Source organism: Leopardus geoffroyi, chromosome A1 (genome assembly GCF_018350155.1).
Source record: "Leopardus geoffroyi isolate Oge1 chromosome A1, O.geoffroyi_Oge1_pat1.0, whole genome shotgun sequence".
Lineage (NCBI taxonomy): Eukaryota > Metazoa > Chordata > Mammalia > Carnivora > Felidae > Leopardus > Leopardus geoffroyi.
In genome coordinates, this window is record NC_059326.1 from 82,463,447 (window position 1) to 82,476,905 (window position 13,459).

Sequence of the window (13,459 nt, forward strand, 5' to 3'; positions counted from 1 at the left end):
CGAGTGTAGGCAGGACTGGCCCAGGTGTGGCTCATCCGCTCCAGGGAGGGGAGGCGTGGCCCTGAGCTGTGGTGCGTGCTGTAAGGTGGGAGGCAGTCCTGCCAGGGCCCTGGCCCGCGTCCGACGTCTCCCACAAGCTTGGCCCCGGGCGCACCCCAAATGCCAGACCTGACTTGCCCTGGGGGCCTGCCGGTCTTTGGGGCAGGCAGCTGCGGGGGGCCCTTGCAGAGTCCGTGTCCTGACCTCAGGCCCCGGGGCGGGTGTCCTGCTCTTACAGGTTACGGTGCGTCTTCTCAGCAGACGTGCTCCTTGTGTGAGCTGGGCATGGCGGGGGCCTTCCACGTGTGGCAGTGGCCTTCCAGGTGTGGCAGTGGCCTTCCACGTGTCGGCTTTATTCCTGTGCCACATTCCACCCCCAGTCACCTTCAGGGCCTCTGGCTTGTCGCGAACACAGATGCTCTCTCTTTGCCCCGGGGGGCCTGGGTCCCCCCCTGCCTCTCCAGCCTCCATCTGCAGCGTGCACGGGGGCGTAATTACATACGTGTCCACGCCGAGATCTGGGGAGATGACCGGTCAGGGGGCCTCCAGGTGTCCCCGGGGAGAGAAGCAGAGCCAAAGCGGTCTCCGTGACCAATGGAGAGGGAAACAGGGTGCTCCAAGTGCTGTCATTGGCAGCAAAGTACACCCCACGCAGTAGCAGGGAGCAGACAGTGGTCAGGAGCAGCGGTAGTCAGGGCTGTTTGGAGCCATTCGTCAAAAGGAAGACCTTAAAGGGACCCCACCTCCCTGCTCCCCAGGTTGCCTGGCCAGGACAAGCAGGATGGCTTATCTGCTTCCCTGATGGGGCTGCCTGTGTGGACAGAGCTGTCCCAGTGGGGCCTGTCTGCCAGTGGTCTTCCTCAGGGCTCATAGCAATTTCCTTGGTGATCTGTAGTGGTTTAGTCTGTGGTTCATGGTGATTTAGTCTGTGGTCTGTGTTTACTCTGTTGGTGGTGGTTTTCTCTATGGTCTGTGGTGCTTTAGTCTGTGGTTCATGGTGGTTTAGTCTGTGGCCTGTGGTGGTTTTTTTGTGGTCTCTGGTGCTTTATTCTGTCCTCTGTGGTGGTTTATTCCATGGTCTGTGGTGGTTTAGTCTGTGGTTCATGATGGTTTAGTCTGTGGCCTGTGGTGGTTTATTCCATGGTCTAAGGTGGTTTAGTCTGTGGTTCATGATGGTTTAGTCTGTGGTGGTTTTGTCTGTGCTCTGTGGTGGTTTATTCCATGGTCTGTGGTGGTTTAGTCTGTGGTCTATGGTGTTTTAGTCTGTGGTCTGTGATGGTTTTGTCTGTGCTCTGTGGTGGTTTATTCTGTAGTCTATGGTGGTTTAGTCTGTGGCCTGTGATGGGTTAGTTTGTGGCTTGTGGTGATTTACTTTGTGGTCTCTGAGCTGCTCATTTCCAGTGGAGGGCAAGTGGATATAGGCATGGGAGAGACTGGGAGCTACCGGCAGAACACAGGGAATGTTCTCTAGAAGTTTGCTTTGTCCCCCCACAGTCAGAAGGGAGAAACAGAGGTGGGCAGGTCCCTGACCATTGGATTCTGAAGCCCATGCTGTCGACTCTGAGCAGGGTGGTATTCCTGGGTTCAGCTATGGCCTGTGAAGGCATTCTTCTTCCAGAAGCCTGAGATCCCAGGGCCCCTGGGGAAGGGGAGCCACAGTCCAGGAGGCTGGCCTCTCAAGAGCCCCTGGCACTGGTGGGTGGGGAGTAGAGGGGCCACAGCAGGGCCAGGAGATCAGGGCTCTTACACACCCTGGGTATTTCATAGAGGGGACTTCTAGCTTTATTTATTTACATACTGGTTTTAAGTAGACACTCCTTTTCTTTTGTTTTTAAGGTTTATTAATTTATTTTGAGAAAGAGAGAGAAAGTGAGAGGGGCAGATAGAGAGGGAAAGAGAGCGAATCTCAAGCAGGCTCCACTCTGTCACATGGAGCCCAGTGCCGGGCTGGAACTCACAAACTGTGAGATAATGACTTGAGCTGAAACCGAGAGTCGGACACTTAACCTCCTGAGCACGCCCCCAGGTGCCCCTTAAGAAGGCATTTCTAACCATTAGAATTCAAGGGGGAAAATTTAAGAGCTTTGTTGGTAGGTGGAGAAAGACTGGAAATTTTATTGATTTAAAATATGTGCCATACCCAACATTTTTGTTCTCAGAATCACTTTTACTTGAGTCTGTGTGTTAGTAGGGGTTCCTCAGGGAAACAGAACGGATAGGATTATGTGCATATACAGATGATACAGATATTGATACACAGAAAGAGGCAGAGAGACAGAGACAGACAGAGACTGAGAGACAGACACAGGCAGAGAGAGCCTTGAACGTCCAGGCCAGGACAGATGTAGGCTGCAGACCAGGGGAAAACAGATCTTGCACGTCTGGTCAGTCTGGAGGCAGAGCCCCTCTTCCCAGGGAATTCAGTCTTTCCCTCTTATGAGGGAAATTCAGCCTTCAACCGATTGGACTGATGTAAATGTCAATCACATCTGGAAATACCTTCGTAACAACATCCAGACTGGTGTTTGAGCATCTGCGCACGAAGGCCTGACCAAGTGGACACCTGAAATTAACCATTGGGCTATGATGAAAATGTTGATGTCTTATTTTTTCCTTCAAATACGAAGTGCTGGGGAGCCCAGAGCGCTGCCCCCCCCCGCCCCCCTCCCCAGATGCCCTAGGCAGCATCTTCCTTGGACGTTGCGTGGCCAGGAGCTAGGAATTCGGGAGATGGGCACCCCTGTAGGCGGCTGCAGGCGCAGAGTGTGTGCCCAGGAGGCCCCTGTGGTCCGATCAGGGGGCCTGTGTAAGGCAGATGGCCCTGGGTGTGGAAGGAGCCCAGGCCCCAGGAAGGCTCTGTGTAGACTGTGTGTGGGGCTGGCCCCTCCGCCGACTGAGGACGCCTTTCTGTTCTGTTACAGCGCTGTGGCCATCTCCCAGCCTCGACTCCCAGGGACCCTCCTCTGTCTGAGGATTTGCAGCCTCCCAACGACCCCCCTCTCTGTGCTCCAGCCCACTTCCTTCCAGGAGAGAAGCCTCCCCCCTACACTCCCTGACACACAGGGGGTAGATTGAAAAATAGGTTTTTGGTTAAAAAAGCAGCCGCTACAAACCCTGCTTCTGTGGCCAACCTCCTAGAGACGTCAGGGGAATGTTCCAGAAGTCCACACCCTCTCTCCCCTCCTGGGCGAATCCATGGGCAGAGAGGCCAGGACCGGTGGTGGGGACGGAACCCCAGGTGACTGAGACCCCCCAGGCTGCACCTCTGCTCGGCCACCCAGCCCAGAGTGTAAGTTGGACACTAGACAGATCCAGCGTGTCCACCTGGAGCCCCCTTGCTCTGGTCCTCTGTCATCGCTCGCTAAAAAGCTGCTTCCTCACTGTCCTCTTAATGAGTTAGTTATTTTGCAAAGGGAATACGGCTCAGCATACCCTGTGTGAGGATCATGTTTCAAGGACATGTGTTGTATGTTCACATGTTTATATGGTGTCCTCAAGAAGTGCATGGTCTCCATCCTCAGAGCTGTGTTCTCTCGGCATTTACTTGCTGGGGATAAAAAGATGCTTTGGCTCAAATTCCAGCACTGCTTGTAAAGTGCGTGTTCGCTGAGGTCTGTGCACGCTCCGTGTCCAAACCCGCCGTCCCACCTGCAGAAAGGCTTGCTATCCCAGGCCACCTGTTTCCTACTCAAGGCATCCGGACTTCCGGCTGCCGCATGTGGGGTCCCCCTTGCCTGCAGGGCAGATGCCTCTAACTCCAGCCTCTGTGTTCCGCATGACCCCTGAGGTGCGCAGCTCCTGAGGCCCTTCCACAGAGCCTGGAGTGAGCTCTGACTTACGGACCAGCACTAGTGACCGAGGCACCTGGTGCAGCCGGTGGGCACACCCCTGGGAAATGACCAAATCCTGGTTGAGTGACAGGCCCGAGTCCTAAAGTACAGTCCTGGGTCACTGGGGAAAAGAGATAAGTCAGTGGGAGGGGGGTGTGTGGGAGGGGCGACAGGAGAGGGAGGGCGAGGGGGAGGGAAGAAAGGAAAAAAGGAGAGGCTGGTAAGGAGCCGCGGTCTCCGGCCCCCCCTGCTGGCTGAGAACGCAATTCGAACAGACCTTATCCTCAGCCTGGTGCAGAAACGCCTCATCCTGCTGTCTGAGGACACGGAAAGCTTTCTCTGCGGAAGGTGCCACCTGTGTGGCGTGCGGGTGACACGGTGGGCCAGGCCACGGAGCTGGCTGGTTGGCTTGGTTAGAACGGCAGTTTGCTCGGAGCCGCCTTTGGCTACTGTGAAGTGAGGCTCCTGCACCCTGACCGGGTGGTGGCCCGGCACAGCCCTGCGCAGACTTCCTCCTTGAGGGGGGAGGCGGTGCCCACCCTCGGGGTTTGCACCCCGGAAACAACAGCTTTGTCCTTCAAAGGAAGTCCCACTTATTAGTGGCAGGCAGGAAACAGGGCCGTGTCCTGGCCCGCAGGCAGCCTGCGCTGGGGGATCTGAGGAACGGACACAGAGCGGGGGCCTGGGCACCAAGGCCTGAACCCCAGGCCTCTGTCTGCAGCTGCTGCATCTGGGGCCCCCCTCATCTGCCTGGAGTTTAGGAGCCAGCACGGTCTGGCCAAGTCGGGGGGCCTTGGCAGTCTGAGGGGTTGGACCCACTTGGTGAATTCTCTGCCGTGTGGGTGCCTGCACGGGGAAGAGAGGCTGGCCCCCAGCCCTGCCCCCCTCCCCCCCAGCACCCGCTGGGCCTGCGGGCTCATGTGCGCCTCCCTGGGCCTGGGGCTCCTGCCTCATCAGGACCTGCCCTGCTTGGAGGCCGCAGAGCCACTGGGAGGCCCACGTGGCCGCAGGCTGGTGTCGACTGGAGCCGGCCGCCAGCTCCAGACGGCGTCCAGGCGCCATGAGACACAGGGACAGCGTGTGACCTCTGCGCTCGACCCGGTTAGAGCCATGTGGCTGTGTCACTGGTTCCCAATATTGTTGATGCCAGCGTCACCCAAACAGCTTCTATCTGCCCTGTGAGCCCTAAACTGATAAAATCTATCAACTCCGGGGCCAGCGGTCTGGCTCTTGCCCACAGGAATGTCTTCATCCTGGGCCCTGGCCACAAAGAATGTGAACAATTCAACTCCCAGCCTGGTGGTGGCTTCAGGCTGCCCCTCAGTCCCCAGGACAGCGCCTCACCCCTGCACGCTGAATGTGTCCCCACCTGACACCCCCCCCCTCCGCCAGTCCCCAGGACACCTCCTCAACCCTGCACATGCCTGCTGGTGCCTGGCCTGCAGTGCGTTCTGAGAGAGAACCTACCTCTGCCAAAGTCTTTCCCTTTACGTGGACAGACCCTGGCCAGTCTCTGCCTGAGCCTAGATGCTTCGTGGGACCTGGCCTGGCAGCTCTGATGGGGTGGGTGTTGCTGGGGCCTCTCCCTCAGCCCCTCCCTCTACTGAGCTACCACACTTTCTCGAACACTGACTGCTGTTGGCACTCAGCAGACCCCAGCTGGAGGCTGGGTACAGGGCTCCCTGTTGGTGTGATGGAAACGTTCTGGAACCAGATGGTAGTGATGGTTGCATAGTCTTGTTAATGTATAAAACCCACTGACATGTACGTTGTTGAAGGGGGAGTATTATGGCATGTGACTTGTATTTCAGTGAAAAGCGGGCAGAAAAGTACGGTATCAACCCACGCGAAGCACGTGGAGCAGAGCCAGGAGTGTGGCACGTGCCTGGTTCACAAGAATAAAACTCTCATTACCGTGAAGAACGACTCTTGGCTGAGCAGATGCCCTCCGAGCTGCAGGGGAAATGCTCGGCCGAGCTGCCATCTGCCCTACAGAAAGAGGAAAAGGTCTAGGAGCAGAGGCCTCGTTCAAGTCGTGGCTTCCCAGGTGCCCACGTTACATGTGCAGGTGTGTCCTCTTCCCGTGTCCTACCTAAAGCCATTGAATTATGGAATTTAATATACACGAAAGAATGCTTAAAACAAACGTATAAGGCGGTGCTGCTGACACAGAAGGGATAATGAGACGGGCCAGGAGTTCAGGCGCCCCAGAGCCCAGTCGCTCCCTCCTCTGCCCCAGTGCGGGATTTTGTGTGGACATGTTTCCAACTCCTTTGGGTCAATGCCAAGGAGCGTGACTGCTGGACTGGGTGCTAAGAGCGTGTTTGGCTTTGTGAGAAGCCCCTGGACAGTCTGGCGAGGCAGCCACACCGTTCCGCACTCCCAGCAACACAGAGCAGGGCTCCTCAGGGCGCTGTGTGTGCAGCAGGGTCCTCGTGGGTGTGCGGCAGGGTCTCCTGGTCATGTCCGTGTGCTGTCCCTGTCCCCGGATGGCGAGGAACGCTTCTCGTGTGCTCAGCTGTCAGCTGCGTGCCTTTTGGGGTGTCTGTTAGGGTCTTTGACCCATTTTTTAACGAGTTGTTTTATTGTTGAGTTTTGAGAGTTCTTTGTATATTCTGGATCTCAGTCCCCTACCAGATGTTTCTTTTGCAAATACCTTCTTCCCAACTATGCTTGTCTCCTCCTTCTTCTGATGCTGTCTTCTTCAGAAGTCTTTGCTCTGTTGGGGCCCAGCTTGTCCATTGTCTTTCACGGATGGTGCCTTTGGTGCTGTGTCTACAAAGTCATCGCCGTGCCCAGGCCACCCAGGCTGTCTCCTGTGCCCCCATCTGGGCGCTATACTTTTGTCTTTTCCGTGTAGGTATGTGATCCACTCTGAGTTGTGTAGGTGTAGGGTCTGTGTCTGGATTCATTTCTCGGCACGTGGACGTCCAGATGCTCCCGTGCCATTTGTGGAGGGGACTGTCTATATGTCTATATGGGTTCCTTTGCTCCTTTGTCAAAGACCAGTGACTGTGCTGATGTGGGTCTGTCCATGGGCTCTCTGTTCGCTCCGCTGACCTGTCTGTTCTTTCAGCAGACCCAGCCTGTACTGACCGCTGCAGCTTTGCACAGGTTTTGAAGTCAGATAGCCTTGGCCTTCTAACTTGCTTCTTCAAGTTCTTGATTTTTAGTGTAGCTGAAGTTTTACATCTTTTCCTGTTATTGGAGCATTTTGTGTTTTATTTAAGAAATAATTCTCTACTTCAGGTCATGGTAATACTCTTCTGTCACAAGGCTCAGACTAGTCTGTGTAAACGGCCACAGAGTAAACATTGCTGGTTTAGGGGGCCAGGAGGTGTGTGGCAACCACTCGGCAGTGCCATTGGGGAGCAAAAGCAGGTGTAGACATGTGACTGTGTTCCAGTGAGCTTTATTAACAGAGAGAGAGGGGCGGACCACACTGGGCCCACAGGCTGTAGTTTCACACTTCTAAGTGCTTTATAAATTACTTTTAGATTTAAATATATTCTCTACCTTGTGTTATGTGAGATGGAGGTAAAAATTTCCTTTATCTTTAATGCAGTGGTTTCAACAGGGATGATTTTGCACCTGGGGGACATGTGGCAGTGTCTGAGAGGGTTTTGATGGTCATGAGTGCTGTGGCCAGGCCGGGGGGTGCAGCCAGCTCCCAGACGGCAGGGATGCCACTAAATGACCCAGAATAGCCCTGCTCGTAAATAAAATTCCCAATCAATAGTATCCTAAACACACAGAACAAAAAACAAAATTATTGTGGCTCTTCTCATTAAAAGCAAAAAAGCACCTTAGACCATAAATGTGTAGACAGCATAATCCATTCCTCACTCTATCTCCATGGTGCAAAATCAAGTGTGTCCTATCCTCCTCCATGAGGCAGATTCAGGCTCATCCAGCCCCACGTCCATGGCCCACAGTCGGGCCCCCCCCCCAGCCCCGCGTCCGCGGCCCACTGTCGGGGTCCCCCCAGCCCCGCGTCCGCGGCCCACTGTCGGGGTCCCCCCAGCCCCACGTCCGCGGCCCACAGTCGGGGTCCCCCCAGCCCCGCGTCCGCGGCCCACAGTCGGGATCCCCCCAGCCCCGCGTCCGTGGCCCACAGTCGGGATCCCCCCAGCCCCGTGTCTGCGGCCCACAGTCAGGGTCCCCCCAGCCTCGTGTCGGTGGCGCACAGTCAGAAGGATGGAGCTCTGTATGCTGCAGACCCCTCAGCAGCTGGCCCGCCTGGACTGGGCAGAGGTGAGGACACCAGTCTGCCGGCACAGCTGGGGAATGCACCCTGCCCTCAGCTCCATGCTGCTACCTATGGGCTTGTTCTCGGCAGCAGGGGTTCTGCTGGTGTAGTCTCAGGAAACACATTTGTGCCCATGTCTCCCTGGACAGAAGAGGACTCCGTGGTGGTCAGAATCCCCCTGAGCCATGGCCTCTGTTGTGTGTGTGCTCTCAGCTCTGGCTGCCCTGGTCTTCTCAAGAGATTGGGGCTGGCTCGGGAAGCATTCCACAGGAACATTCCAGAGCTGCCTCCACGGTGAGGGAAGCCAGACAGCACCAGGGGAACGGTGCAGTGACAAGCCGATCCGGCCCCAAAGCTGCTTTGGGCTCCCGGGGCCTCATGAGACCAGCTGGTGGGCAGTATGGGGCTCTCCTGGGGGTGACAGGCAGAACTCGTTTTCCACACTGAGAGTCGCTGGTGCTGGGGTTGTCTGGCTTGCAGGGGTGGTGGTGGTGGGGGCCTTCCTGCCTGTTGAGCAGGCAGCGTCCAAGCCTTGGTTGTCCTGGTCAATGCCAAACCCCCAGGAACTGAACTCTCACCCCCCAGATGGACGGTGTCTCCAAGTCCTGGCCTGACCAGCTCAGCCCCACCCGACCACCTGCCCGTTCCAAAGCCCGCGAATGGACTTGGGGTCCCCATATGGTGCAAGCTGGCATGCCTGTCCACCCTGGTCACAGACCACAGAGCAGCCCGTGGACACGTGGCCTTCAAGGTCACGGTTCCCCCGCATCCCTTGTTTCCCGTGTGGAAACCTAACTGAAGAGTCTCAGACTAGTTTTTTCAAGTCCTGAGTCAACAGAACTTGTGCCCTGATGCTGCCACTCAGGAAAACAACAGAAAGGACACAGCCGGGAGGGCAGTGGTGGTTGGGCCGGGGGGTCCCAGGGACACAGTGAATGTGCTGGGACTAGTGGCCACCCTACGTGGCCAGGCCTGCCTGCCAGAGCCTGTGGGCCTTGCTGCGTCCTTGCCCTGGACCTGCGGCCTTCTGCAATTACCTCCAAGGTGAGCTTGGTCAGGGGAGGGGTCCCTGCGGGCAGGTATCTGTGATGGCCATCAGCTCCCTCACTGAGTCCTGGAGAGCCCTCCAAGGGCAGGCCAGCTGTGGGTGCACAGGGATACTCCCCCCGCCCTCACCAAGGTGCAGTGGGGGGTCACCCGGCTTGCCGGTCCAGCAGGGACTCCCGGCACAGTGCTCGAGGCCATAACGTTTTCTAGAAATCTGGAAAGAGGCCTCTCTGCTTCCAGTGGTGCACGGCTCACTTTGCCTCTCGTGTGAGGATCACTGAGCCCTGCTTGCTCTGGCTTCTCTTGCTTCTCTCTGGGTCAGGTGGTGACTTAGACTCATTCGACACAAGAGACCGTTCGGTGCTCGGCTGATAGAGCTTTCAGGGATCACTCTGTCCCGGGGAATGACAGGCTGGGGGACCCTCAGCCGCCATCTGCAGGGCAACATGTAAAAGGAAACCCAGAACCTGCCCCGCAGCCCAGAACATTCTCTGGTGTTTGGTGTTTGAAGAAAAAAAATCTCAGTCTTGAGGAGACTGTCATTGAGCACGACGCCCAGTGGACACTGAAAACGTCCCTGGCACATTCTGCATGAACACCACATGGCCACAGGCCACGGGGCGGGCGCCCTCCGATGACCATGGCGTTGGGCAGACAGACATGCTGTAGCCCTAACCTTGGCGCTGCTCTCCGCACCCCCACCCCCCACCAGGCCTCGGTGACCTTGGTGCGTGCTGACAGCTCTGGGGCCCCAAGTGTGTTTTCCAGGGGGGGTCTTCCTGGGCTCAGTGGGCTAGGGGTCATCGCCTCCACTCCATCTCCTGGTGCCGATTCCAGCAGCCCCACCGCAGAGCAGGGACCTCCGAGAATAGAGAAAACAGGGATTCCCTTTACATACAGAGAAAGAGGGAGGCTCAGAGGTGAATGGGTTTGTCTGGGGGAAAAGCAGCAGGTGCTGGCCGGCCTTGATGCTGGAGGAGTGGCCAGGGCCCCCTGCCTCTGCCTGGGTTGCGTCCATGGCACAGAGAGCAAGGTGGCAGCTCCCAGAGCCAGGGGCGGTTGAGGGGTGGTGGAGAGGGCACCTGGGGCAGAGGCTGGCACTCGGGACCCTGTGCCGCTGATGCTGGCTGCCAGGCACTAATGGGCAAAGACTGGAGCTGGCAGCACAGTTAGAAACGGTTCTGTAGATGTTTTATTTTTCCATGTTTTCAGGCCAGAAAGAAGCATTTGGTAATAAAAATAACAGAATTATTTTCCTGGGTCTGCTCCGGTGAGCGCCAGCCTCCTGCCTCCGGCCTCCCGCTAGGAGGCTTTGGGGGTTGGGGCTGCAGCTTCGGGTCACTAATACTAGTCCCCTCAACTATTTACACGTATGTTACAAGGCAAAGAACAGTCTCGGAGAAAGCGGCCTGCAGGGGTGCGGGGTCCGGAGAGGCTCACGCGGGCAGGTGGGTGGGGTCACCGCGGCCTTCTCTTCCTGCTGCTCTAGGGGCTGGCTTGCTCGACGGGGGGGCAGGAGTGTGATGTGATGTCACTGTGCTTGTAGGCGGCCTCGTCCAGGTCCAGCGTCTGCTGGTTGACCTCCAGGGTCATGCAGCCGCGGTAGAAGGCCGTGACTGGCGCTGAGGTCACAGGCACGTCTGGGCCAGTGGGGAAAGAACAAACAGCATCTTAGCAGGCGAGCCACCCGTCCATCTGGAGCCTGGGCGGCCCACCCATCACGTCCCCCGCCTCGCTGCTGCTCCCAGGCACCCCTGGGCCCCTCTCCGTCCTGGCCTTTTGTCCTCAAGGGCACGGATTCCTTTCTGTCCAGAACAGCACCAGCTCGGCCAATGCCCACAGGCACCACTGAACACCCGGCCAGGTCCCCAGGAAGTGCACACGAACAGTCTCATCAGTAAATCAGTGTTATCTCCTTCTTGGCCCAAATGAGTCACTCAGGCTGCGGGGTTCCCAGTCCATCGTCTTCAAGAGCTTGTTTGTTAAAACTAAATGGAGTGTGTGTTTGGCAGCCAAGGCAGGAATCGTGCATTCTGCACAAAGGAGAACCTGCACTGGGCTGTGCGGGGGCACACGTCAGCCTTTCAACCACCTTTCTACCACTTTGCCCCGATCACTTGGCTCATGGCCACGGGCAGTCACGTTCTGCCTGGTCAGGAACGGGTCCCCAGTCTGCAGGAGGTGGCCGTATGCCAGCACTTCCTGGGGCACAGAGGACTCTGTCCCCAGAAGCTGCATGTTAGGACAAGGAGGCGGGTTGGTAAGGGCCTTGGCCAGAGCCTCTGTCTGACGCATGCTCAGGTGGGCGCTCTTGGAGGACACAGGTGCAGCATGTTCAGGCTGACACCCGTCCCCACTAAGCATGGTCTCGGACTCAACCCCTGAACTGCCCAGCTGGTGCTGATAAACACAGAGCCATCACAACGCCCGTCAAGAGGTGCACCTGCATTTTTCTCTTCCTCTAAAACACAAGTTCTTTCTGGACAGAAATGCCCTGGCCCAGTCTAGAGCCAGCACGTTGAGGACGGTCAGACAGCTGGTGTTCCTCCCCCTCCCCACCGAGCACCCCTCCTTCCCCAAGTGCCCCTCCCCCCAGCACCCCTCCCTCCCAGAGCACCCCTTCCCCCCCCTCCAGTGCCCCTTCCCAGGTGTGCAGCCCCAGGAGCCCTACCTGGAAGTCCACCAACAAAGGTGAGCACAGAGCCCTGTAGGTGCCTCTCGAGCACGGCCAGGCTCTCCTGCAGCCCCGCGGCGCTCACTTCGCTCTGGCCCCTGGTGCCGTCCACCTCCAGGGTGACCTCACCCTTCTGCACAGAGACGGCCACTCGGTGCTCCTGGCCGTCACAGACCTTGATCTCCATCAGGGCCAGGGTGACTCCCTCCACAGCCAGGACAACCAGCTGTGGGGAGACATGCACCTGAGCAGGCCGGCCTCCTGCCCCGTCTCCCATCACTTGAGCCCTGGGGCCAGGGGGGGGGTGGGGGGGTGGGGAGGAGGTGTCCCTGCAGCCTGCACTCTGCGGCCCACTGGTGCGGGACTCAGTTTCCAAGTGTGTGTGTAAGATGGGGGCGGGGGGGGGGGCGGCGCCACACCCTCCAGTCATCCAAGTGGGGCCATGATCGGCCCCAGTGGGGCCATGATCCGGAAGTGGGACGTGGCCACTTCCTCGACGTGAAACTGCCCCATAGGCCACAACGCAGTGGTGGCAGGTGCGGGGCAGTAAGTGCAAGCATCCCAGAAGGCAGCTGGCCCTATGCATATGGGGATGCTCTCACCAGACAGAACAGCCTCCAACAGCCGGGAACAGAAACACGCTCCCACAGCAGGGAACAGAAACACACACTCCGGTAACGGGGAACAGAAACACACTTGGAACGGACATGCTCCAAAAGCAAGGAACAGAAACACGCTCTGAAAGCAGGGAACAGAAACACACCCGGAACAGACATGCTCCGAAAGCAGGGAACAGAAACACACACTCTGGTAACGTGGAACAGAAACACACTCTGACAGCAGGGAACAGAAACACACTTGGAACAGCCATGTTCCAAAATCAGGGAACAGAAACATGCTCCGAAAGCAGGGAACAGAAACACGCTCTAACAGCAGGGAACAGAAACACATTCGGAACAGACACACTCCGAAAGCGGGGAAGAGAAACATGCTCTGACAGCAGGGAACAGAAACACACTTGCAACAGACACGCTCCGAAAGCAGGGAACAGAAATATGCTGTGACAGCAGAGTTTGGCCTGGTGTCTCTCATTCTGCACCCCAGACAGTGAGCACTATTGTGTGGGAGTGCCAAGCTGTTTGCAGGCAGGCTGGGGAAGGAGGTCTGGTGTGTGGACTGGTGTTCAGTGGTGGTGGGTCTGGATGTGGCCCGGCTACTGCCCGGTCCTGGGAGCCTAGGGCTGGGCCATCTGGGGAGGCAGGCTGGCTTGGTGCGCATGCACCCTCCTGGTCAGCCAGGTCCTCATGCTTTGGATAGAGGCAAGAGCATAAAAGCTCCTTCCACAGCCTCCTCGCTGTTCCCTAGGAAACAGTGGGTCCCACATGGCAAGAGTCAGCGTGGCTGGGTGTGAAGGGTTGGCTGAACCCGGGGCTTGGCCTGCATCCCCCAGAGTTTTGGGCTGGGCCTGCACATCTGAGCTGGCAAGGGAAACTGGAAGCCTGAGTTTGTTAGTGAAGTGGTCACAAGTGTGAGTGACTGATGCACAGCGTCCTAAACGGCCAAGTTGGCCGAGTGTCTGGTGGGAAGTGGCCCCACCACACAAGTGCTCCCAGGCCGCGG

General features: G+C 57.5%; 2 protein-coding genes across 5 annotated transcripts in view; one reads left to right on the top strand and one right to left on the bottom strand.

Moving 5' to 3' along the window:
- Positions 1-3,975, top strand: part of TMEM255B (transmembrane protein 255B) — a 40,109-nt gene extending 36,134 nt beyond the window's left edge. Inside the window, exon 9 of the mRNA XM_045482683.1 lies at positions 2,961-3,975. Coding sequence (XP_045338639.1) covers positions 2,961-3,095 — 135 coding nt within the window. The 3' untranslated portion in view covers positions 3,096-3,975. The remainder of the gene's footprint in view (positions 1-2,960) is intronic.
- A 6,364-nt stretch (positions 3,976-10,339) lies between these two features.
- GAS6 (growth arrest specific 6) overlaps positions 10,340-13,459 on the bottom strand; it is a 33,351-nt gene continuing 30,231 nt past the window's right edge. For all 4 annotated transcript variants that reach the window (XM_045482708.1, XM_045482723.1, XM_045482718.1 and 1 more), the window contains 2 exons: positions 11,837-12,065; positions 10,340-10,805 (listed from right to left, as the gene is read on the bottom strand). In XM_045482708.1, the coding sequence (XP_045338664.1) occupies positions 10,651-10,805; positions 11,837-12,065 (384 nt within the window). In that variant the 3' untranslated portion in view covers positions 10,340-10,650. The remainder of the gene's footprint in view (positions 10,806-11,836; positions 12,066-13,459) is intronic.